At 41.8% G+C, this 24000-nt stretch overlaps 2 protein-coding genes across 2 annotated transcripts in view; both read left to right on the top strand.

Moving 5' to 3' along the window:
• LOC143296402 (cytochrome P450 3A8-like) overlaps positions 1-15521 on the top strand; it is a 28783-nt gene extending 13262 nt beyond the window's left edge. Inside the window, exons 7-15 of the mRNA XM_076608298.1 lie at positions 1041-1129; positions 2760-2920; positions 3486-3610; positions 4150-4249; positions 5677-5834; positions 7931-8019; positions 8412-8549; positions 11996-12161; positions 12807-15521. Coding sequence (XP_076464413.1) covers positions 1041-1129; positions 2760-2920; positions 3486-3610; positions 4150-4249; positions 5677-5834; positions 7931-8019; positions 8412-8549; positions 11996-12161; positions 12807-12890 — 1110 coding nt within the window. The 3' untranslated portion in view covers positions 12891-15521. The remainder of the gene's footprint in view (positions 1-1040; positions 1130-2759; positions 2921-3485; positions 3611-4149; positions 4250-5676; positions 5835-7930; positions 8020-8411; positions 8550-11995; positions 12162-12806) is intronic.
• A 6381-nt stretch (positions 15522-21902) lies between these two features.
• Positions 21903-24000, top strand: part of LOC143296403 (cytochrome P450 3A8-like) — a 27176-nt gene continuing 25078 nt past the window's right edge. Inside the window, exons 1-2 of the mRNA XM_076608299.1 lie at positions 21903-22036; positions 22980-23129. Of these exons, the coding sequence (XP_076464414.1) occupies positions 23056-23129 (74 nt within the window). The 5' untranslated portion in view covers positions 21903-22036; positions 22980-23055. The remainder of the gene's footprint in view (positions 22037-22979; positions 23130-24000) is intronic.

Raw genomic sequence — 24000 nt, 5'->3', positions numbered from 1 at the left:
ATAGAGGCGAGATGGCTGAATTTCTCGTTTCCGTTTCCCATAAACACGATCGTTTTGGCGATTTTTAGCTATCTCTAACGTAAAGTCTTTCTCGTCTGTGAAAATGATTCTTTTCATATCAGTGGCCGAGTAGCGGTCATTCAAGTTACGGCAGCGAATTTTTATTTCCCCTCTAACATTTTGGTCCCTCCTTGATGCCCATATCCTCTTGAAGGGCTTCAGCTCCAGTTCTTTCGCCATTCTTTGCACAGAAGACTTGCTCACTTGTAAATCGCTTCCATCTTCTCTAAGAGATTTGTGGGTCCCTGGGTTCTCTTCCTGGGATTGAATCAGTTCCTCAACACGGTCCTTGTTCTCCTCCGAACATGCAGTCTTGGCCCTCCCATTGCCAATTTTACGTGCTACTGGCCCTGTAGTGCGTATTTTAGCGATAAGTCTGTTTAGTGACATGACTCCACCCGTTGCCTGGAAATTCCTTTACGATCCTTCTTCCACCCCAGCCTTTCTCCTTGAAACAGTTTTCAATGGCAACCTTATCACTTTCACTCAAAGGCATGGTTGATCCTTCCAAACTGAAACTATGGACAGAACTGATTTTGGATACAGACGACAATAAGAAAATCAATAGGCTTGACACCCAGACAGGCTATTTTTAGACTGACACTGATTAACAGATGCCAGCACTTGGTCACATTGCACAGCTCTGATATTGGATTTTTTGACATGCTGTTTTGAATTTGACAATACTCGCATAATTTGCGTCCGAACTTTCAGATATTTTGCAGAATTGTTGATGATACCCTAAGGTTACTGTGTGAAAATGTTCAACGAAATCGGTTACTCTATCACTGAAAAAATACTTGTCAAAAAGCGGTTCAATTTTTGGGGGACACCCGATATGTAACCCAGCAAAACAATCAGTTCACAGCGACACGCCCAAAGTAAAAGAAAAGGGGTACGTGTTTGAAATAAACCGTAAAATTGCAGTCGGCTGAGCTACAGACTGCATGAGCTGACGTGGTTCATGTTGTGTCTTGCAGATGAGTCATTACGTCAAACGCTGCACATCTCTGCTGGTCAACAACATAGAGACCAAGGCCCGTGCTGCCCAGGACATCGATATCAAAGAGTGAATTGCCTTCTGTGTTTCACCGCGTCTGTCTGTCTCTGTGTTGTGCGTTTGCGTGTGTGTTTGTGTATTTTTGTAGGAGTGAGTGTTGTGGAGGTGATGTACTTCTGTACATTTGAGAGAGAGAGAGAGAGAGAGAGAGAGAGAGAGAGATTCGCTTTTGTTCCAGAGAGTGCGGATACAGGTCAGTGCCACACATCGCCATGAATATACAGAAATAACGGGCACAGATAGCACAAGTAACGCTTTCATTGCATAACGAAGTAATGGACACAGGGTTATACATGTAACACTTTTATTCAAAGGAATTGTCTGTTTCTCTCTTCCTTTGATTCACACATGTTTAAGGTGATGGAAAGCTCTAGACATCACTGGCTTCAACGTGTGTGTGTGTGTGTGTGTGTGTGTGTGTGTCAACGACTGTTCCAAGCATCAAAAGCAGTTGCACCTGTTTGATCTAATTCACATTCTTTTATTCTGCATTTGTGGACAGCAACACTCATGTTCACCCGTACCAACGAGTGGGTTTTTTGTTTTACCCCACTATGCTTTTACCACCATACTTTTATTTCGGGCGTGTGCGTGCTGGATATTTGTTTTTATATAAACCACCGAACGCTGACGTGGATTGCGAAATCTTTAATGTGGGTGTCTAATCGTTTGCCATTTGTCTACACATGAAGGGAATTAAAGCACTAGCAGACTTGCGCACACCTTGACCTGGGAGATAAATAAAAAGAAAAAAAAAATTCCCCAAGCGCATCCGAAACCAGGATCGAACTGAGGATGCTACTAAGACTGAAAGTCTAGGGCTCTGTCCACACAGTAGATATTCACTGCATCGATGACAAAAGCCAATTTCTCCATATTCAGATGTTTAATGGGGCATGAAACAAAAACAAACAAACAAACAAACAAACAAAAAAATGCATGAATACGAGAGCGCGTTACATCTTTATAATTGTAAATCCTCCACCCATTTAAACGGAATTTTTCAAACTTAACTGAAATGGAAGGACGGGTAGCCTCAACACACCGACCAACCTATGTCTTTCCTTTGTCTGGTTTAGCCTTGTGATGATGATGATATGAATACTTATATGGCGCCTATCCCCGATCGGAGACCAAGCTCAAAGCGCTTCACAAACTCGGCGTCATTTGCAGGCTGCCTACCTGGGCAGAGGAAACTGACGGATGCCATTGTGCAATCATTATTCGTTCCCTGTGTCATTCAATCAGATTTTAGGCACGCACACACACGCACACACTCAGACAGACATGCAACGTTTGACGTGTATGACTGTTTTGTTTATTTATCCCGCCCTGTAGGCAGCCATTCTTGGGGGTGTACATGCTGGGTATGTTCCATAACCAACCGAACCTTGACATGGATTACAGGATCTTTAACGTGCGTATTTAATCTTCTGCGTGGGGGAAGGGGATTCAGACATAAGCAGGTCCGCACATATGTTGACCTGGGAGATCGGAAAAATCTCAACCCTTTACCCACCAGGCGCCGTTACCGAGATTCGAACTTGGGACCCTCAGATTGAAAATCCACCCGTCAATAGAAGCTTTGTTCTTCATACCCTCAATCGGTTGTTTGATTTCTGTTCCATCACCACCACAGGGTGTTCGGGGCCTTCACGATGGACGTGATCACAGGCACTGCCTTCGGCCTGGAGACCAACTCGCAGACTCAGGAGGAGGAGCCCTTTGTCACAAACTGCAAGGCAGTCTTCGACAGGACTAACTTCGGAGGCTGGTTGCGCTTGGTGTTGTACATCACCCGTGAGTGGAGTGGGGAAGTAAGATGGACTGATGGGGGACTGGCGATAAGGTTTAGGTTGGGGGGTGGGGGTGGGGTTGGACTGGGTGTGGGGTGGCGGCGTTTTGGGTGGGGTGATGTGTGCGGTGGGAGGTGGTTTGAGCGATAGAGAAGAAAAAGGTAAGGTGAGTGGGGTTGGTGGGAGGGGGGGCAGGGAGAGTTGGATGATGACGTGTGTGAGGAATTTCTCACTATATCTCTCTTCGCTGTTCACTCACCCCACCCCCTCCACACCATGGCCTTTTATGTATTTTGTCGTTGTCTTTCCCCTCACCTCATGTGCGTGCGTGCGTGCGTGTGTGTGTGTGTGTGTGTGCGCGCGCGCGCGCGTGTGTGTGTGTGTGTGTGTGAAGGGAGTTTCTCACTATATCTCTCTTCTCTGTTCCCATCCACCGCTCCAATCCACCCCCCACTCCCCGCAACACCACGGCTATTTATCTGTTTTGTCGTTGTCTCCGCCTCTACCCCCAACCCGCCCCCCACCCACACACACGCACCTAATATACGCTTAACGTGTATCTTGTGCAGAGGCCTTCCCCTTCATGGGGCCGTATATGAGCAGATTCCTTTTCGCTAACAGAACTGAGTTCTTCTTCAACGCTTTGGAGAAGATGGTGGACGCCAGGCGTCAGGAAACTAAGTCCCAGCGACAGGTGAGGATAGACTGGTTGATAGATGGACCTGGTTGGTTGGCTGGTTGGTTGATTCGTTTCTTTGGACAGAATTCGTTGTTGTTGTTTTTGTTTTCATTATTTCACTTCACACACAATTCTGTGAGTGCACACACACACACACACACACGCGCGCGCGCGCACGCAGGGAGAACGACAGGCAGACAGACAGGCAGACAGAAACACACACGCACACTCACACACATACACACACTGGGTTACGTACACACACACACACACACACACACACACACACACACACACACACAGTGCACACACACACACACACACACACACACACACACACACACACACACACACACGTGCGCCAGCGTGTGTGCGCACATATTTCTTTTCTTCTTCTTGCTCATCATCATCACCATCTTCCCCCTCCTTGTTTTATCCTCCTGCTACTTCTTCGGCATCATCTTCTACCCCACCCTCTTCTTTCTCTTCCTTCTCCTGCTTGTTCTCCTTCATCTTCCATCTTCTCCTTCTTCTGATGGGGATGCATGTTGCAGAAAGCGGTGGACTTCCTACAGATGCTGGTCGAGGTTGAGGCTGACCCTGAGCAGATCACTGACTTTGCAGAGAACAGGGACGACAACAGGAGTAACCGACGTCAGTGTTGTTGTCTGTGTTCCATATGTTTCTAACTCGGCTTATATCACAGATTGACATAAGTTTACATTTGGGCCAACAGCAAAGTGAGAGCTGTATTATCAGTGGTTTCTCCAGTCAATGGGAAACCATTTACAGCTTAGTCTTTTTGTGAAGGACTATGACTCTCAAACTAGGAGGCAAAATTGCACTGGCTCTTAGTGCTGCAGCCTCGTGGGCAAGTTGGCCTTTGGAAACCATCCCAACGCCGACTGTCCTAAAAACCCTCTTGGCCGAGAGCGTGGGGATGTAACTTGGGCAAGACACTCTCCACTATAATCAAATTCTAGCCCAAATAGTCGGAACAGCAGTTGCCTCTTCTGCTGTTCTGATAGTCATAGTCGGACACGACAGATATATATATATATATATATATATATATATATGTGTGTGTGTGTGTGTGTGTGTGTGTGTGTGTGTGTGTGTGTGTTTCTATTTGTAGGCCTTGTCTTATGTCAGGGAACTAGTATCTTTGTGTAGCTGTGTATTGTTTATTAGTAAATGCTGGCCTCGGTAGTGTTTTCTTTCACAATCTGAATCATTTCCTTGATTGAAGGAAGACAGAAGTCAACAATTGTAACCGATATTCCCTTTGTATTGAATTTTACTGTGCTCCTTGTCATTTTATTCTGCCTGTCTTCAGTAATGTTCTGCGATAGTTTTCAGGCCTTTTGTGTGTGTGTGTGTGTGTGTGTGTGTGTGTGTGTGTGTGTGTAGCTGTTTCAGTGGATATCTTCGACAGAATTTTCCCAGAGGACAACACTTTCGTTGCTACGAGTTCTTTTTTCAGTGCGGTCAAGAGCGTGCTGCACACGCGACTTTCGTTTATTGTCTCATCCGAATGGCTAGATGCTCAGTCAGTTTGGTTTTCCAGTCAAACTCGGGAGAAAGGGCGAGAGCGGGAATCTAACTAGACCCCTCATGGACATGGAATGTGCAGATGAGTGTGCTAACCATTCTGCCACCTTCTTCCTTCCAGGCTCGATCAAAATAACGACTATAAGCGACTTCTTGACTGTGTGGTGTCCAAGGCATGACAAAATGATGACTTCAAGCGACAACTTGACTGCTTATGATGTCCCAAACACGACAAAATAATGACTTCAAGCGAGTTCTTTACTGTATGATGTCCCACCTATGACAAAATAATGACTTCAAGCGACGTCTTGACAGTATGGTGTCCCAGGCATGTAAAAAATGGCTTAAAGAGAGTTCTTGACTGCATGGTGTCTCCGGGATGACAAAATAACAACTTCAAGCGACTTCCTGACTATATGATGTCCCAGGCATGACAATATGATGACTTCAGGCGACATCTTGACTGTATGGTGTCCCAGGCATGACAAAATGATGACTTCAGGCGACTTCTTGACTGTATGGTGTGCCAGGAATGACAAAAGAGGAGGTTATGGCCCAGGGTTTCATCGTGCTGGTCGCTGGCTATGAGACGACCTCAACCACCCTGCAGTACCTCACCTATAACCTGGCCCTCCACCCACACCTCCAGGAAAAGGTCTTCGAAGAGATCAAGCAGCATCTTGGGGACGTAAGTCACGGCGTTATTTTTTGTAAGGCCGGCATGAGCGAAATTTGCCAAGAACACAACTCAAGGATTGTTTTAGAATGACTATGAAGTTCATAAAATACACAACAGATGCATTTGTTCTGTCAACAAAGTGTATCTTTCATGCCGACGGACAAAAGGGTCCTTTAAAAAGAATCAAAGTGCGAGCAAAATACTTTTCTTTTCTTCCTCGAATTTCACGCAACAACAATTTCGTTCAGAAAGCCAGATTCAGTAAACACAAGAAACACAGAAGCCCGTTCAGGACATACCATGCTCTTCGGGCTGAAAGTCAGCCTGAAGAAAAACCGGAAGTTCTCCATCACCCCGTACCCCAAGATAATTACCAATCCCCTCACATCATCATCTGTGAGACAGTTATGAAGACAGTCCACCAGTTCAGTTACCTGGGGTGCACTCTGTCGTCAAACGCCAAAATCTGCAAAGTAATTGTCAACAGACTTGCAAAGGCAAACTACGCTTTTGGCAGACTGTACAAACGTGTCTGGAAGAATACGCATCTGAAGAAAGACACACAGATCGGCGTGTACAGTTCCGTTGTTCTGACCACCTTCATCTGTATGGCTCAGATTCGTGGAACACTTATCGTCATCGCCTGCAATTTCTTGAACATTTCCACCAACGCTGACTTCAACATCAGATGCAGTGACTTTGTCACCTACACTGAAGTCCCGGAACAAAAGGAGGTCAATAGCATCGTGGCCATGCGCTGAACTGGGTATGTCTCCAGGATGTAGGACTTGCCCAAGCTTGTGCTGCACGTGGAATTCCTCACAAGCCACCCTGACAGAGGGGCGCCAAGAAAGCGGTAATGGGACTCTCTGAAGAGGGAGGAAATCCCGTGACGTCACAGTAACCGAACCAGAACAGCCTTCCTCTTGCAGCTGTTGTGAAAGGACCTGCCTGTCACGAAGTGGCCTCGATAGACACCAGTGAGCCTGCGGCAGTCGTGGACTACCTCCTTCCTAAATTTTGTTTGGCGAAGTCAAGCCGTGATGGCGATGATATGTTGATGTGTATTCGTGACTAACGTCAAGCGGTCTCGTCACTTCCTCCTTGCAATTTGGCAAGAACTAAATACCCGAAACAATGAGGATTTCTTCAGAGATCCACAGCCTTCAGAACACAAGCACCAGTACTGTAGCTACATTAAATGCACCACTATTCTTTATAGGCACAGCTTCAGAGTGCCCTGTAGCGCAGTCTGCAAGTCTCGAAGTATACATGTACCCAGCAACATTTACTGGGCTCAGTGGGCCTAATCAGATCGGTTTCCATTCGCGCAAAAGCCAAGTCTGTTCATTGGACATTATGTGACTGAGTAGTGCGTCATGTTCATGACATCTGTGCAGTTTGGACCAGATGTACAGGTTTAATAATGATGATATTTATATAGTGCTGAATCTTGTTTACCAGCTCTGGAGTCAAATTTCTTGGTTGTCCTAAAAAGGCTATTCCCTTATCCTCTTTTTCTTCAAAGTAAATTTCTTCATGATTTTGGATGATACCATCCTTACAACCACGTCACTAATGCATGGAATAGACGACCTTTTGCAGTTCAGTCAGTCTCTTTGTATTGATGATACCAACATTGACATAGCCGCTCACTGTCAGTGGCACAGTTTCCCCATCTTTCATTTCTTGAGCCCTCCCTTTCAATACTATCTGTCGTCGGGGATTCACCACTTTGATCAAAGCAATTTTCTCTGACAGCTGCCATTTCTGGCTGCTTTGATTTGAAGCAGCTGCAAGGGATCAGATACAATCCTGGAGCCTTAAATGTTGTCGTTGAGGAGGTGATGCGTGTCTACAGTTTTGTCTCCCTGAGAACTATGACTTATCGCATTACATCATATTTGATTTTTTTTTTTTTATCATTAAAGTCAGTATTATGAAATGTTACTTTCTTTGTTTTCTGCACTTGTTGTTTTTTTACTTGTGCTCATTTACTTGTACGAGACACAATGCCTTGCTTCTGCTCAAGTGTGTGTGTGTGTGTGTGTGTGTGTGTGTGTGTGTGTGTGTGTGTGTGTGACATGTTTTACTACGGTTTTCAGGACAAACCTACGTATGAAAGCGTGTCTCAGCTGAAGTACCTGGAAGCCACAATTCACGAAACTCTGCGTTTGTTTCCTCCTCTGGCGATGTAAGCTTGCTCACGTCTTTATTCATTTATTCATTTATTTGTTCAGTTATTTGTTCAATCATTCAATAGTCATGCACAAACTTGTTCATTAATTCATTTCTTGATTAATTTGTTTATGAATGTGTTTAATCGGTTATTCATTTAAATTTGATCTTTTCCGTTGTTGTTTCCAACATTTTTATTTTATTATCAGTGATTGAATATGACTCTCCTATCATCTAACTGTTCGTGGGGAAATGTTCCTTGCCGGCTGTGCATGCACTTGTGTGAGTTTGCAAATATCTGCATGTGCATTTCTTATACTATCTTCTGATTTTCATCGTTTCAGTAATCGTGATCGAAGAACATTTCTAAACATAATTCATGTACAACGCTGATTTTATGTGACACAGGGTGAACCGTCAGGCTCAGGATCCAACGGACATCAAAGGCATCCACATCCCAGCTGGCTGTGGTGTGACCATCCCCATCTACAGCATCATGCATGATCCGGAATACTTCCCAGACCCTGAGGTCTTCGACCCGAGCAGGTCACCTGTTTTTTTGTTGTTGTTGTTTTTTTTATGGTGGTTGGCTCATGGTGCAAACCCAAATCAACTTTGTATTTCAGATTTTTCATCTTCATAGTCATTGTGCTTATCATCAATGTTGCTGTCATGTCATTTTTAAGCTAAGGCTAAATGAATCCTTTGACGCATACAGTTCATCGGCGGGTATGGAGATATATATATATATATATATATATATATCTTTCTCTATAAAAAAAAACAACCTCCTCACCACCCAAATCTACAGTTAATGTATGGATGTATGTGAGTATATTATATATATATAGATGTGTGTGTGCGTGTGTGTGTGTGTGTGTGTGTGTGCTTAATTAACTCGCCAGGCTATTTATGCAGGTCACGTATACCACAGTGACGATACTGTATGGCTGTAAGCAAATCAGTCCTGGCTAAGCAGAAATTCAGCAAATTTGTGTTAGTTGATAGATGTTCAATGATAGATTTCTACATGATCCCTGAACCGATTTTCGTCAACATGATCGCAAATGAAAGAGCTCAACAAAACCTTTAAACGTCAAACCATTTTGGTTGATGAAAGATTATAATAAAATATATAGATAGTTTCAGTTTCAGTTTCAGTAGCTGAAGGAGGCGTCACTGCGTTCGGACAAATCCATATACGCTACACCACATCTGCCAAGCAGATGCCTGACCAGCAGCGTAACCCAACGCGCTTTGTCAGGCCTTGAGAAATAAAGAAGAAAAAAAAGATAGATTGACATGAATATAATATAATATAATATATATATATATATATATATATATATATATATATATTATATTACACACACACACACACACACACACACACACACACACACACACACACACGAGACATGATCTGGCAATGAATGATACAGAGGCTTGGTTTGATAAATGCTAGGAGAATTGTTTAGAATAGCCTTCAATTCAAATTTTGAATGGTGTCGCGCCACACGAATTACATCAGCAGGTCAATTGTTGGACACAGTCATTGTAGTAAAACTGTCATCTGCTACGAAGTGTGCCATAAGTAAAGCTATAGAGGTCAACACAGGCAGCTGAACGCTCGGATATATATATATATATATATATATATATATATATATATATATATATATGCAAACGCAGATAAAAAATAAAGTCAAAGAAAACATAAATGATAGAAGAAGCAGTAAACTGAATCTACGAAAAGGTGTATATATGTATGCATTTGTACGATCGATCATATTATGTCTATTTTTCGAAAATGAACATAAACATAAACATAATAATAATAATAATAATGGTATTTATATAGCGCTGTCTTGTGAAGAGACAAATCAAAGCGCTTTCGCACCAGTCATTCACATGCATGAATAACTCTAAAACTGGAGAAACTGAAGACAAGGAAGAGGCGGGGAAGGGAGGCTATTTTGGGAAGAGGTGGGTTTTAAGGCCAGACTTGAAAGAGCTGAGTGTGGAGACTAGAAGCGAAAGAGGAAGTTCATTCCAATTGCAAGGTCCAGAGACAGAGAAAGAACGGCGGCCAACAGTCGAGTGTTTGAATCTGGGTATGCGTAAACAGAGTGGATCCAAAGCCGATCGTAGTGAGCGAGATGGAGTGTAGAGGTGCAGGCAGCCGCAGAAATAGGAAGGGGCAGATTTGTGAATACATCTATAACATAGAGTGCTGATCTTGTATTTTATTCGGTGTGAGACAGGGAGCCAGTGGAGATGTTGCAAAAGTGGAGTGATGTGCTCAGATCTTTACTTTCTGAGGACGAGTCGGGCAGCAGAGTTTTGTATGCGCTGAAGGGTCTGAATGGATGAAGCAGGCAAGCCAGACAATAGAGAGTTACAGTAGTCAAGGCGAGAGAGAATGAGAGAAACGAAAAGTCTAGATGTTGCGCCAGTGTACAGATATTTCCGGATGGAACTGATGCGCATGTATTTATGCATTTGGTATTTGCCAACAAAGAAATAATGAAGAACAAAATGAAATTTAAAAAAAAAAGAAGTAATCAAGAAATCCATGAAAAGAAAAGCATGCAATACAGAGGCAGTTGAAACGAGTGTACGTGGATGTGCAAGTCTAAGCACACACACACACACACACATACACACAGGTACCATATCTAAACTATATGATACTTTGATAACGCCAATATCGATTTATGGGGCGGAGGTATGGTTACCTTACCAAGTCAAACCGGATGATTCTTTCGATTTAGCACATCTTTTTGACGACTGCTTATCGAATAAGTTTCCACATGAAAAATTACACATTAAATTCTGTAAGCAATTACTTGGAGTACACAAAAAAGCTATGGTGCTTCCTGTGTTAGGTGAACTGGGCAGATTCCCAATAAGTTTAAAGATAATGTGCCAAATTATTACATATTGGATTCACATTATTCAATTACCAGAAACTTCCCTCATCAACAAAATATATAAGTCCATGTACCAACAAGAAAATACAACTTCCCCATGGTTGATTTTTGTTAAAAAGATACTCGAAATTATAGGCCTTGATCACATTTGGAAAAATCAATTCACATTCAACGTACATAGACTGAAATACGTCGTGTATAAAAAATTAGAAAATGAATATATCAAATACTGGAAAGTGAAAAGAGAAAAAACATTAAAGCTAAAATTTTACAATACGATTGTAGCAGAATACAAAACTGAAACCTACCTTTTAAATATATCAGATACAAAACACAGACAAGCTTTAACGAAACTCAGAATAAGCGCGCATGACCTAAAGATTGAGAAAGGTAGATATTTAAATATTCCACAAGAAGACAGATTGTGCAACAAATGTAACATCCTGGAAGACGAAATCCATCTTCTTGATCATTGTATTAAATATGAAACCTTAAGGCAACAATTTTTAAAGGATATTCAAAATTCGAATAACACAGGACATATTCCCAGTCAGGTGATGCTAACAGATGATGAATATATACAAACAAGATTAGGAAAATTTGTGTATGAATGCTGCTGCAATTTACCGCATTAACTGATTGATAAATTGTGTGTTTTTCATTCGTTCATTCATTTACCATTGCAATTGTGTCTTATAAACCTTCCGGTTTCATGACAATAAAATCTATTCTATTCTATTCTGTTCTATTCTATTCACACACACACACACACACACACACACACACACACACACACACACTCACATACACACACACACACACATACACACACACACACACACACACACACACACACACACACACACACACACACACACACACATACACACACACTTGCATGCAAACATGCTTAAAGCATCAAAATACGTCAGAGAGAGGCAATTAAAACAGTTCAGTAGAATGGTAGGAACGGAGGAAACTTCAAGCTAATAATATTCTAAGATCAAAGTTGGGAGGAAAACCAGGAGAAAAAAACAACCCACTGACTTTATGTTTCAGGTATGCTGAAGAGAACATGGCCAAAATTCACCCGGTGACTAACGAACTACCGTTCGGCTACGGACCTCGGAAATGTATCGGCATGCGTCTGGCTATGCTGGAGATCAAGATGGCGGCGGCGGAGATCTTTCGGCGATTCCGCTTTGTCAAGTGTGCCGACACACCTGTGAGTCTGTTGTCTTTTAGGAGAGGGTGGGGTGGGAGAGGGTGGTGGTGATGGTGGTGGTGGTGGTGGTTGTGTGTTGATGTGTGTGTGTGTGTGTGTGTGTGTGTGTGTGTGTGTGTGTGTGTCTGTCTGTCTGTCTGTCTGTCTGTCTGTCTGTTTGCCTGTGTCTTTACCACACCACACCATATAACACACCATAACGCATCACATCACACCACACCACACCACAACGCACTTCACCACACCACACCACACCACACCACACCACACCACACCAAAGCAAGTGGAAACGAAACAAAGGCCAGTGCATTATATTAACAAAATGAATAAAACCAGAGAATTAAAATGCCTGAACTGATAGCCTGTATATTACCAAATGAATGAAGCAGCCACGCCGCATAATCAGCGCCTGCTTTACCATTGTGACTTCAATGGAATACGTGGACTGCAGGTGAGGACTGAAATAAAGAATAAGATAGAATACAGATTGTGCTCATACTATGGAGTGTAAGTGAATACAGCATCTTCGCTCTTCTTATTGCAAGTCTAAAATAGCGAAAGCATTGACATAAGAAACGATACTTTGCTGCCTACTCCACACCATACCATAACACACTTTTCTTCTTTTTTTTTTCTTCGTTTCAGGAGACAGTCAGTCTTGGCAAGGGCTTCAATCTGGCAGCACCTAACGTGGTGATCAAAGTGAAGGCAGAAATACGTAGTGCCTGAATTCAGTTCCTGTTTCTCTTTTGAACATTTGCTTACAACACTACACGTACGTTTCAGCAGGCTTGTTTTCGGTTTATTTTTGGTGCTTGTCTACTGATCTATATTCTAGACACTTTCGTCACCGCTACTTTATTCATAATTAATTAAGTAAATTAGTAGTATAATTGATTATGTAATTTATTTGTGTATTTTGTTGTTGTTGTTGTCGTTGTTGTTGTTTTCTTATTTATTCAGAGGTGGTAATCAAGAATGCTTATTTTAATGCAGAGATGTTTTGTGTGTGATGGGCGATTATCTCTACACATAGCTGTGGTGTTTCTACAATGCATGCACACAAGTGCATAGAAATCTCTCTCTCTCTCTCTCTCTCTCTCTCTCTCTCTCTCTCTCACACACACACACACACACACACACACACACACACACACACACACACCATACTACCATCAGATATCTGTAGGGCATGTGTAAACGCTCTCACTGTCATCTCCTAACTCAAGCAGGGGGTTATTTGAAATAATTAAACAAATCCCTCACGGTATTTTTGGAACCCTAATCAACAGCAGGCCCATCCAGCAGTAAGCAGCTGTGAAAGTTTGACATTTAGAAACACTTGTCAGCAAGTCAAGTCATCAAATCATATTTAAACCTGTCTCTCACCATTCATTCATTTAATGTCTACCAGTTAACTGTCTTCTTGAACAAATGTTAACCTGCTAGTCTAAGTTTAGCTTAACCACTGCTGGCAATTCGTGAACATGAAACTTAAGACAGACTTAAATATCACAATTTACAAAACTCTTATGAACCACAACACAAACTGGTCCTGTCTGTTGAAAGAAATATCCACTTTGTTTAAACAAAATATCCCACCGGCACAAGGCTATATCCTACATGGGAATAATGAATACCAAATCAAACGTGCGTGCGATGAACAATAAGCTGGAGCAACTCATGCACACACACACACACACACACACACACACACACACACACACACACACACACACACATGCACGCACGCACACACACACACACGTACACACGCACACAAACACACACACACACAAAGAACACCATCCACATTGAGAGTTAAGGTCACTATTTGCATTAACATCACCCTCAGCGCCTTGAATACACAATAGGCATGTCAAACTTCAGAACCATCCCGCGGAGTGGATAATCTCAAATATCACAACGACAAACACTTCTTTTTTTTTTTTTTTAATTCAGTGCATGCATTGCTTCATCACAGCTGACATGTCACAGGGTGGAGGCTTTATTCGAAATCATATTAGCATGAACGTCTCCCAGTCCTAGAAACTGAGGTACCCACTCAAGAAGAAAGATGACAAAGTGGTCTACGTTCTATCCCCTTTCTTTCAAGTTTGACTGGAAAAAAACAAATCAACGATCTAGTCATTCAAATGAGACAATAAACCGAGGGCCCGTGCAGAGCACGCACTTAGCGCACTGAAAAAGAACCCATGGCAACGAAAGTGTTGTCCAGTGGTAATAATACTCTACATAGAAGGAAATCTACTCTGATACAGTGATAGCTACACAAAATTTTAATACATGAATGTGCTCAAGGACTGACTATCGCATTGGGTTATGCAACTGCCAGACATCTGCCGAGCAGATGTGATGTCGTGTATCATGGATTTGTCTGAAAACACAGTGGTGCCTCTTTTGTTAAACTGAAACCGAAAACTGAAACTCAGCTGTGTAGGACATGGAGGCAGACTGACAGGAGATGCCACAGGAAGGAAGGTGGACCGGTAACACGTCACACTGGTCTGATGCTCACAGCGTTTACTGCACACGGCTGGACCCGGGGACTAATGGCAAGCCTGGTGTGACCAAAGGGAGATAAACAAGGTGAAGGTGGAGATGGGCATGGAGTCGACCTGGCATCAAAAGAGATGTTAGAGTGACAGCGAGAAGAGTGGAGATGGTGAGGGGAGGGGGGGGGAGAGAGGAGGGAGATGTGTGAGTGTAAGGAGCAAAGGAAGGGTTCTGACACGGTAATGATGTGGATGTGCAAATGACACTTTAACCTCAGCTACACGTTACACTATAACATGTATCTGTTGAATTTTGATTTAATTATTCAAATTAAACATGATACGGCCCTTGTGTACTATTCTGCATTATTGTGAACTTGGCGGAGTTTCTGATGTTTATTTTACCTATCTTTACAAAGCGTTCGATATTTTGCTACTGTGAATGATATTGTGATGGATTGGTTATCAGCTTTAATGGAAAAAAAAAGTAAGCGTTCATTTTGGTTTCGTGATACATTAAGGAGTTAAAATAATATAAAATAAAATAAAAGCAACAACAGTTAATACCAAATTGAATGTTATTTTATACGTGCAATATTTCAAGGAAACAAAACTGATATCAAATATTCTTGATGAAATGTTATTTTAACTGTTTAAACTATATCCTCAATATACATAACTCACGGGAAAAGCACACGAATAAAGGGGGTTGGTAAAATCTCTTTTGAATACTGAAAAGTTTCATTGCTCTGGTTAGTATTTGTTCACATGCTGCAGCGAACAGTTCAACCGATGTAAGAACGATAACTATGTCTTAAAAAGTATGTTTGTAAAAATAAATATAAATTAAATTAAATTAAAATTTAAAATTTTTTAAAAAAGACGGAAATACTTTGTTGGTTTTGATCTTTCATACATATTAATTGAAGAAAAAAATGTTCGTGAATAGCTTGTCTTCATCCCTTGAGCCTTTGTACTTTTGTTGTTGTTGTTGTTGTTGTTTTGTTTTGTTTTTATCCTATGCTATTTATATAATGAAATGTCAATGTGCCATAAAATAGACAAGCCTCTATTGAAATCGTCAGCCGTTTTCTTTTAAAGGAATCAGCAACCACATTTTTGTTTAAGAATCTTACTTGCCAATGCACAAGTAAAACCATGCTATATATCGTCATATGTTTTTGAATGGAGCTTTTTGTTCTGTTTTGAAACAAAGAAGAAAATTGTTCATAAAATAATGATTACATGAATGCTTATGAATCATTGATTGTCAGAGGGATAATGTTACTGTGCTGTGCTGAATATACTTCATTCGTTTGTATTTTGGTGTGTGTACGTAACATTGATGTAATGTGTTATGCAAACAAATGTGTTTTGTACAGCGCCTCGAGCAGATTTCTGGATAGTGTGCTATGTGAATATCCATTATTAATTCCGGCTTGCCTTTTTAAACTTATTTTTTAAACCTTTTTATCTTAGTGTTTCCGGTTCAGATGTCTATGTTTCACAATATGTTTGTAATCAGCCTCGTGTATTTTGTGTGTGCATAATTATGTCTTTTCTCATGATATTTTCCCCCGCATGTTTGTTGATGCCTAGCATCTATTTCCCAGAGAATTATCTCCGACATCCTCATTCTTGTCCTTGACCACTGAACTTCACCTTTCTTGCACATTGTGTGTCTTTGCTTGACCTGTTGCTGTTGTTTGTTGTTTTCCATGCAATTTGGAGAGAAACTTTATTCCTGATGATTCGCTACATTATTACCCAATAGATAGTGTCAGGCCAGCTATGATAACACATTGAGCTTGTCATGCTTTGTGAAACTGCTTTAAATATAGTCTCTCTTCTTCTTGTTTCTGCATACACCGAGACAGGGAAGAAGGTGGCAGAATGGTTCAGATGCTTATCTGCCTAGAAAATGTCCGTGAGGGTCTGGGTTCCAATCCCGCTTTCTCCCATGTTTGACTGTAACATCAAACTGAGTTAAGTCTTTCCGAGAATAAATTATGCAAAATATTGCATGGTGTATGATGTCGTTTGTCATGAACGGCGTGCTGTGGTGACAAAGTCTCTCTTGGTTTGCTTTTCTTAACTCTCACTCTCTTTCTCACTCACTCTGTCGCTTTAATCTCTGTCGCTCTCTCTCTCTCTCTCTCTCTCTCTCTCTCTCTCTCTCTCTCTCTCTCTCCCCTCTCTCTCTCACTTCACTCACTCTGTCGCTTTCTATCTCTCTCTACTTTTTCAACACACACACACATACACACACGCTCGAACGCGCACACGCACACACACACACGCACACACACACACACACACACACACACACACATACACACATCCGGTGTCTATTGTTTTTTTATGGTCAAATGTGTTTTTCTTTCCTCTCTTTCTCTCTCTCTTTCTCTCTTGTTTCAACATACACACATGTTCGAGCACGCATACACATGCTTGCACACACACACACACACACACACACACACACACACTCTCTCTCTCTCTCTCTCTCTCTCTCTCTCACACACACACACACACACACACACACACACAAAGACGCACGCATACACATGTATCCGTAAACAAATAAACACACACACACAGTCACACACACACACACACACACACACACACACACACAAACGCACAGTCACACACACACACAAACACACAATCAAACACACACAGACGCAGTCGTGAGTGTGAGCACTTTGGTTTTTCCCGTTCAGTTCCGGTTTCACACTGGCTGGCTATGCCCTGCTGCCGACAGTGGGCTACTTGTTTCGTTAACAACGTGGTGGAAGGGGGCGGGTGGGAGAGGGGAGGGAGGAGGGAATTGGGATGAGGAAGAACAAGAGCATAAACAAAGGCATAATACAGAAACGAACGAACACACACAGACGCACGCACCAGCACGCACCTGCTGAACACACACACACACATGCACAATCACACACACACACAGGCGCGCGCGGTCTGAGTGTGAACTCATCGGCTGGTTTACGTGCGTGCGCGTGAGCTAGAATTCAATCTTTAACAATGCTGTAAAACTTTTTCAATCAAAAAAGGTCAATGGGGTAAAGATCAGAAAGTATTAATCATTTGGGTTAACTAGATAATTTTCTTGACTTAGACAAACAGACCTACACCAGCTGCGAAACAATCACAGTTACACGTGATAAGTAATCTATACATGTCATTTATGAATTTGGTTGCGGTCATCTTCGGTTCTACGCAATTCATCATTAATGTCTAATATTCACGGCTTGGCCTCCAACCGATTTGGATTCAGCACCCCCAATCACACATATATAATCATCAGCTACAAACTAATATATGACGCTAAATCAGGTGTCCTGCCTGTTGCGCGGACAACAAACTCGTGGGCTGTCGTCAACTTTTCAGAAACGAGTGCGGTCGCACGCTTGTGTAAGTGCAAACGCACCATGTTCCAAACCGGATCGGAGAAACGTTCTACATGTTGCCCTCTCTTTACACCCCGTGGTTTCAAATGCGTGTTTCTTTTTGACTCACTTGCGTTAACCCGGTGTTCGGTCGTCTGTGTGTGTGTGTGTGTCCGTGGTAAACTTTAACATTGACATTTTCTCTGCAAATACTTTGTCAGTTGACACCAAATTTGGCATAAAAATAGAAAAAAATCAGTTCTTTCCAGTCATCTTCTTTAAAACAATATTGCACCTCTGGGATGGGCACAATAAAATAATAAAGAAGCCAAATTATAGTGGAAACTGAATTTACTCTTATATTTATATACTTGTTTTAATTCTCTAAGCTTGGCACTTTGATCTGATATTCTGACACAACAACAAGAGCAGTAATTATTATCATTTTTTATTCAAACAGGAACTTCTTTTGCTAAGCATGGAAGTTATATTTCTGGTGCATATCTTTGCTGCAGATAGTAAAAAGGGGAAATTAATCTGTAATTAATGTTGGGGGGCTTAATTTGCTTTAAACTGATCTTACTCATCTTATACATTACATTTTGAAATTATACTCAATACATGAAAAGCTTGTGTGTTTTACTCTCAGTGTACAGGGCTTTCACTATGTTCATTCACCCAAGTGGTCTTTTTCTGAAAATACTAAAATCAATACCACCATCGAGTGGACTTTATAGATCTATTGGCTGAGCCCTGAAGGTTATGAGCAAAAATCAATTGTGCACACATATTCATACATATTCAAAGCGTGTGCTCATATTCCAGGCGAACGCGAAGGACGCCATTTTGTTTCAAGTTGTTGACCTGCCCATTCAATCTTATATTCAATTGACAATACACGACAACATGTGATGCAAAGTTGGAGAAGGAGACTGCTAAATATTTATTCAGAGAAAGATTTGTGAACGCCTCATCACTTACTGAATTATGCCCCAAACTGCCATAAAAATATCAACAAAATCAGTCGGGATTCACAGTTTAAAATAATAAACCATGAGAGTTAATACCCTTGATGAAACGTAAAGATTTCCAGTCTTGACTTTTCTCAAAATGAAGTCCTTTTCACTTCATACGACGTTTAGAAGTACTTGTACTTGGCTCTACATGTTATTAGTTTAACAAAATACTCAATTTTCATATCAACTTTAAAACTATAAAACTAGAATGAACATAAAAGAGAAATTGAATCGACTGTATCGTACGATTCCCGGCGGGTGTAACTAAATTTGTACATCCATCTAGATCCAGAGAAAACGGCTAAATGTTGCAGTGTGATTGCGGCGATAGCCACGTCTCCTTTACCGCGGACTTAAAAAGAATATTTAAATTGCCCTTAAAGATTTTTTGAATGCCCAAGACACATCAGAATAATATGATTTAAACAGCGTTCTCACTGCGAATACCGCAATCGATTTATCACCCTTTAAAAAAGCATGTTTAAGAAGCCACGATAGTGTATTGGGTAAGACAGTTTCTTCTCACCCGAACACGCGGGGTTCGAATCTACCGTCAGGACTTTTTTTTTTTTTTTTTTTTTTTTTTTAACCCGAAGCTTTATAATAACAAACACAGAAGACATTTTAACGATTACATTTTTTAAAAGTGTATCACGAGTGAGACTTGAAGGCCTTGCCTCTCTTGTTTCTCTTGGAAGAACAACAACTGTTTATGTATTTATTCATTCATGTATTTATTATGCTTATTTATTAATTGATTTATCTGTTAATTTATTCATCTATTTATCTATTCGTGTAATCATTTATCTATTCAGTTTGTATTCAATCATTTATTCATTTAGCCATGCATATGTTTATTTAGTTATCCTTTTATTGATTTCCACTTATCGTGTTGTTGTTGTTCTTATCTTAAACTTGTTTCTTTTTCTTTATCATCATCATCATCATCATTATCATCATCATATTCTTCTTATTCTTCTAAACTGTCACCATGATCATAATATTTCATTATGATTTTAACCGTAAAAGGACAGTGAGTTGCTATCATTCACGACCTTTGAAAAAAGAAAAGAAGAAAAGATAAGTGGCTTAATGACCTGATGACTTCAAAAGACCTGTGTTTCTCTTTTATCTTTATTTCATTTATTGATTAAATTTTCCTTATGTATTTATCTATCTATTCATTTAACTTTTTTTATTTTTTATTATTTTTTTTTTTTACTTTTTTTTTTTGGTATCAATGTCGCACACCTCATATGAAACTGATAAATGAATACTATGTATGATGAAAAATAAGCGGCACTCCACAAACACGTTCGATGAGAAGTGCCACTAAGATTGAAAGGTGTGATTAATTAATGTGCGATTCGGTGAGTGACCAAGTATGAGCAATGTGAATATGACTGGGTACTATCGCTCAGTCATGTGCCGTTGTGCAGAACGACGCGTAATTTTCTTCTGAAATAGTAATGATGATAACAATGATAATCATCATCACCATCCTCACAATCCTCCTCCTTCTCCTCAACATCACCATCACCATTATCATCGTTTTACAACAGAAAAGATGTGTTGAGTACAGCAGAGAATGGTCCTGCAGGTGACGCCAAAGATATCAGAAAGTGATGGAAGGTAGGGAGGCGATGGATACAGAATATCAAACAGTGGACATGAAATCATTGTCACTCTTTCCAACAGCTAATGAGTGTCATTTGGACTTTCTTTTTGTTCAAGGTGCGTTACACCTACTTAACAGCACACTTGGATCACATGTTTGTTTACTTGTTTATTCGTTTATTTATTCATTTATCTTTTATTTATCTTTTTTTTCTCCTCTCTCTCTCTGTCTCACAATAGATTTCTCTCTGTGAAAGTTGGGCTGCTCTACCCAGGGAGAGCGCATCACTACAGTGAGAGCGGTTTGTTTTTTCTCCCGCCTGCAAATGCATTTGTTTTTCAGATCAAAAAGGAGTTTTCTGTTTTTTCTGTTTGCCAGCAACACCCCTTTCGTTGGCGTAGGTTTTTTTTACGTGCGCTACGTGCATATTACACATGAGACCTCAGTTGATCATCTTATCCGAATGTCTAGAGTCCAGACCACCTCTCAAGGTCTCGTAGTGGTGGGGGAGAAAGGGCGGGGAGAAATACTCAGTGGTGATTATGGGGTTCGAACCTCTGATCTCTCTCTTGCTTCATGAGTCACTAGGCCACCACTTTTGGGTGCCGCACTCGCAGTCAAAGTGTCTGAGTTCGAATCACACAGACACACACATGATAAAAAATGAACGGCATTGCCTGTGTGTGTGTGTGTGTGTGTGTGTGTGTGTGTGCGTGTGTGTGTGTGTGTGCGTGTGTGTGCGTGCGTGTGTGTGTGTGTGTGTGCGTGTGTGTGTCTGTGCGTGCGTGTGTGTCAGTGTGTGTGGGTGTGCGTGTCTGTGCGTGCGTGCGTGCGCGCGTGTGTGTGTGTGTGTGTGTGTGTGTGTGTGTGTGTGTGGCTTTCCTGGTGGTGTCAGTGTAGCATTAGATATATCCCAGAAAACACTGAGAGCGAAGGAGACCTATCTAACACTGTACTGACTGACAACACCACAATGACAAGCGGCAAGCTCCACCAACTGAGTTAAATCAACTGACAAGGCATCCCGTTACACATTTTGACTCTGAATAGCCTATGTCACTGCCTCTTTCAGTCAAGCCACACGCACATACATAAGACAGAACTGTTACACATTTTGACCGTGAACTAGTCACGGCCTCTCAAGTACAGTCACACACAGACAGACAGGGGGGGCGGGGGGAGGGGGGGGAGGGGGTAGCTGGCCTAGTGTATAAAAGCAGTGTGGAAAAAGTGGATCGTCAGTCAACCTATGTGGGTCGGTGTGTGTTTACCCAGTGTAGGCAGCCAGTTACTGTGTTCATCTGAGACTCCAACGAAGAAGACGGTAGGAGGTTAAGATTACATGTTGTTGTTGTTTGTTGTTTTTTGTTGTTGTATTGGTGGGGGTACGTGAACATATGTATTTTTAACGAGCGTTTCCGTATATTATAGGGTGGTGGTGGTGGTCGTCGTCGTCGTGTGTGTGTGTGTGTGTGTGTGTGTGTGTGTGTGTGTGTGCACGCGCGCACGTGTGCATGTGTGTGTGTGTGTGTGTGTGTGTGTGTGTGTGTGTGTGAGGGAGAGAGAGAAAGAGAGAGAGAGAGAGAGGAAGGGAGGGGAGAGAGAGATTCTATGCATTTGGCACTCGGTATTTAGCCCATGTGTGTGTGTGTGTGTGTGTGTGTGTGTGTGTGTGTGTGTGTGTGTGTGTTATACATGAATACATACAAACATGCAAACGTACATACATGCACACACATACATACATGCATATGTGTTTGTGCATGTGTATGTCTTTACCCTCTCCCCCCCTCTCTCTCTCTCTCTCTCTATGTGTCTCTGTCACTTTCATCCTTCATGGGCTGAAAAAGGAAGTCACTGGATTATGACTCTCCCCCCGCTATGATCGAGAACACAGTACCACAAAACTATGGTTGGTGTGTCTCTGGATCACTCATGTACTTGCCAAAGAGGCTGATAATTCCGGCACTGCCAATGCTGTAACAGACATCAGAGGAGTCCGTGGGGTAAGATACTGCACTGATATCAGGCACACAGTTGCCTCTTTCCCACACAAGAGAATTCAAATGCCCTCCCACCCCCTACCCCATAGTTGTATTCTTTGAAGGGTTTTCATTTTACGTTTTCCTTTTCAATCTTTGTAAAGTTATTATCATACAACGAAAAGGTTGTTTGTTGTCACCTGCATTTATTTTCCTCTGCTACTGTGTTGTGTGAAAAAATATAGATAGATAGATAGATAGAGTGGTGTTGGTATGTGGTTCCAGATTATCATCAAAAGTGGAAAAGACGCTGTAAGTAGGTCCTGGTTGCCAAGAAACGCTGACTCTTCCACCTGTTGCCATGGACATTCTGGGACTGATCGACATCCCTCTGTGGCTGGTCCTGTTGCTGTGCCTCACCGTCCTTCTCTACATGTGAGTGTTCACTTACCTGGGTGCCAGTGTGGTCTGTTTTTCGTGCATTGTGTTTTCTTGCAAATGATTCGTGTTGTTCCTCTGTTATCTACGTGTGAGTGTTCACTTACCTGGGTGCCAGTGTGGTCTGTTTTTGGTCGTGCATCGTGTTTTCTTGCAAATGATTCGTGTTGTTCCTCTGTTATCTACCTGTGAGTGTTCACTTACCTGGGTGCCAGTGTTGTCTGTTTGGTCGTGCATTGTGTTTTCTTGCAAATGTTGTTCCTCTGTTATCTACCTGTGAGTGTTCACTTACCTGGGTGCCAGTGTTGTCTGTTTGGTCGTGCATTGTGTTTTCTTGCAAATGTTGTTCCTCTGTTATCTACCTGTGAGTGTTCACTTACCTGGGTGCCAGTATTGTCTGTTTGGTTGTGCATTGTGTTTTCTTGCAAATGTTGTTCCTCTGTTATCTACATGTGAGTGTTCACTTACCTGGGTGCCAGTGTGGTCTGTTTGGTCGTGCATTGTGTTTTCTTGCAAACGATTCGTGTTGTTCCTCTGTTATCTATGTGTGAGTGTTCACTTACCTGGGTGCTAGTGTTTGGTCGTGCATCGTGTTTTCTTGCAAATGATTTGTTTTGTTCCTCTGTTAACTGTAATCTTTGTCAGTCAGTAGGACACATACTCGTGCCTGTTACAGCAATGCGCCGTCACTGACTGCTTAATCAAAGCGTGTACAATTTAGATCACGCTGCCTTTCACGCTGTTCTCGTGTTTGGAGCAGGGGTCAGGGGGAATGGGGGGGGGGGGGGGGGGGGGGAGGGGGGGGGAGTCGGGGGGGGGGAGAATGAGATACCTGAATGTGGGTCGGTTCGTGACGAGGTTGAAAAAG

The sequence above is a fragment of the Babylonia areolata genome, chromosome 21, assembly GCF_041734735.1.
Source record: "Babylonia areolata isolate BAREFJ2019XMU chromosome 21, ASM4173473v1, whole genome shotgun sequence".
Lineage (NCBI taxonomy): Eukaryota > Metazoa > Mollusca > Gastropoda > Neogastropoda > Buccinidae > Babylonia > Babylonia areolata.
Note: the sequence above shows the minus strand (reverse complement) of the source record. Positions and strands in the feature narration are given on the sequence as shown.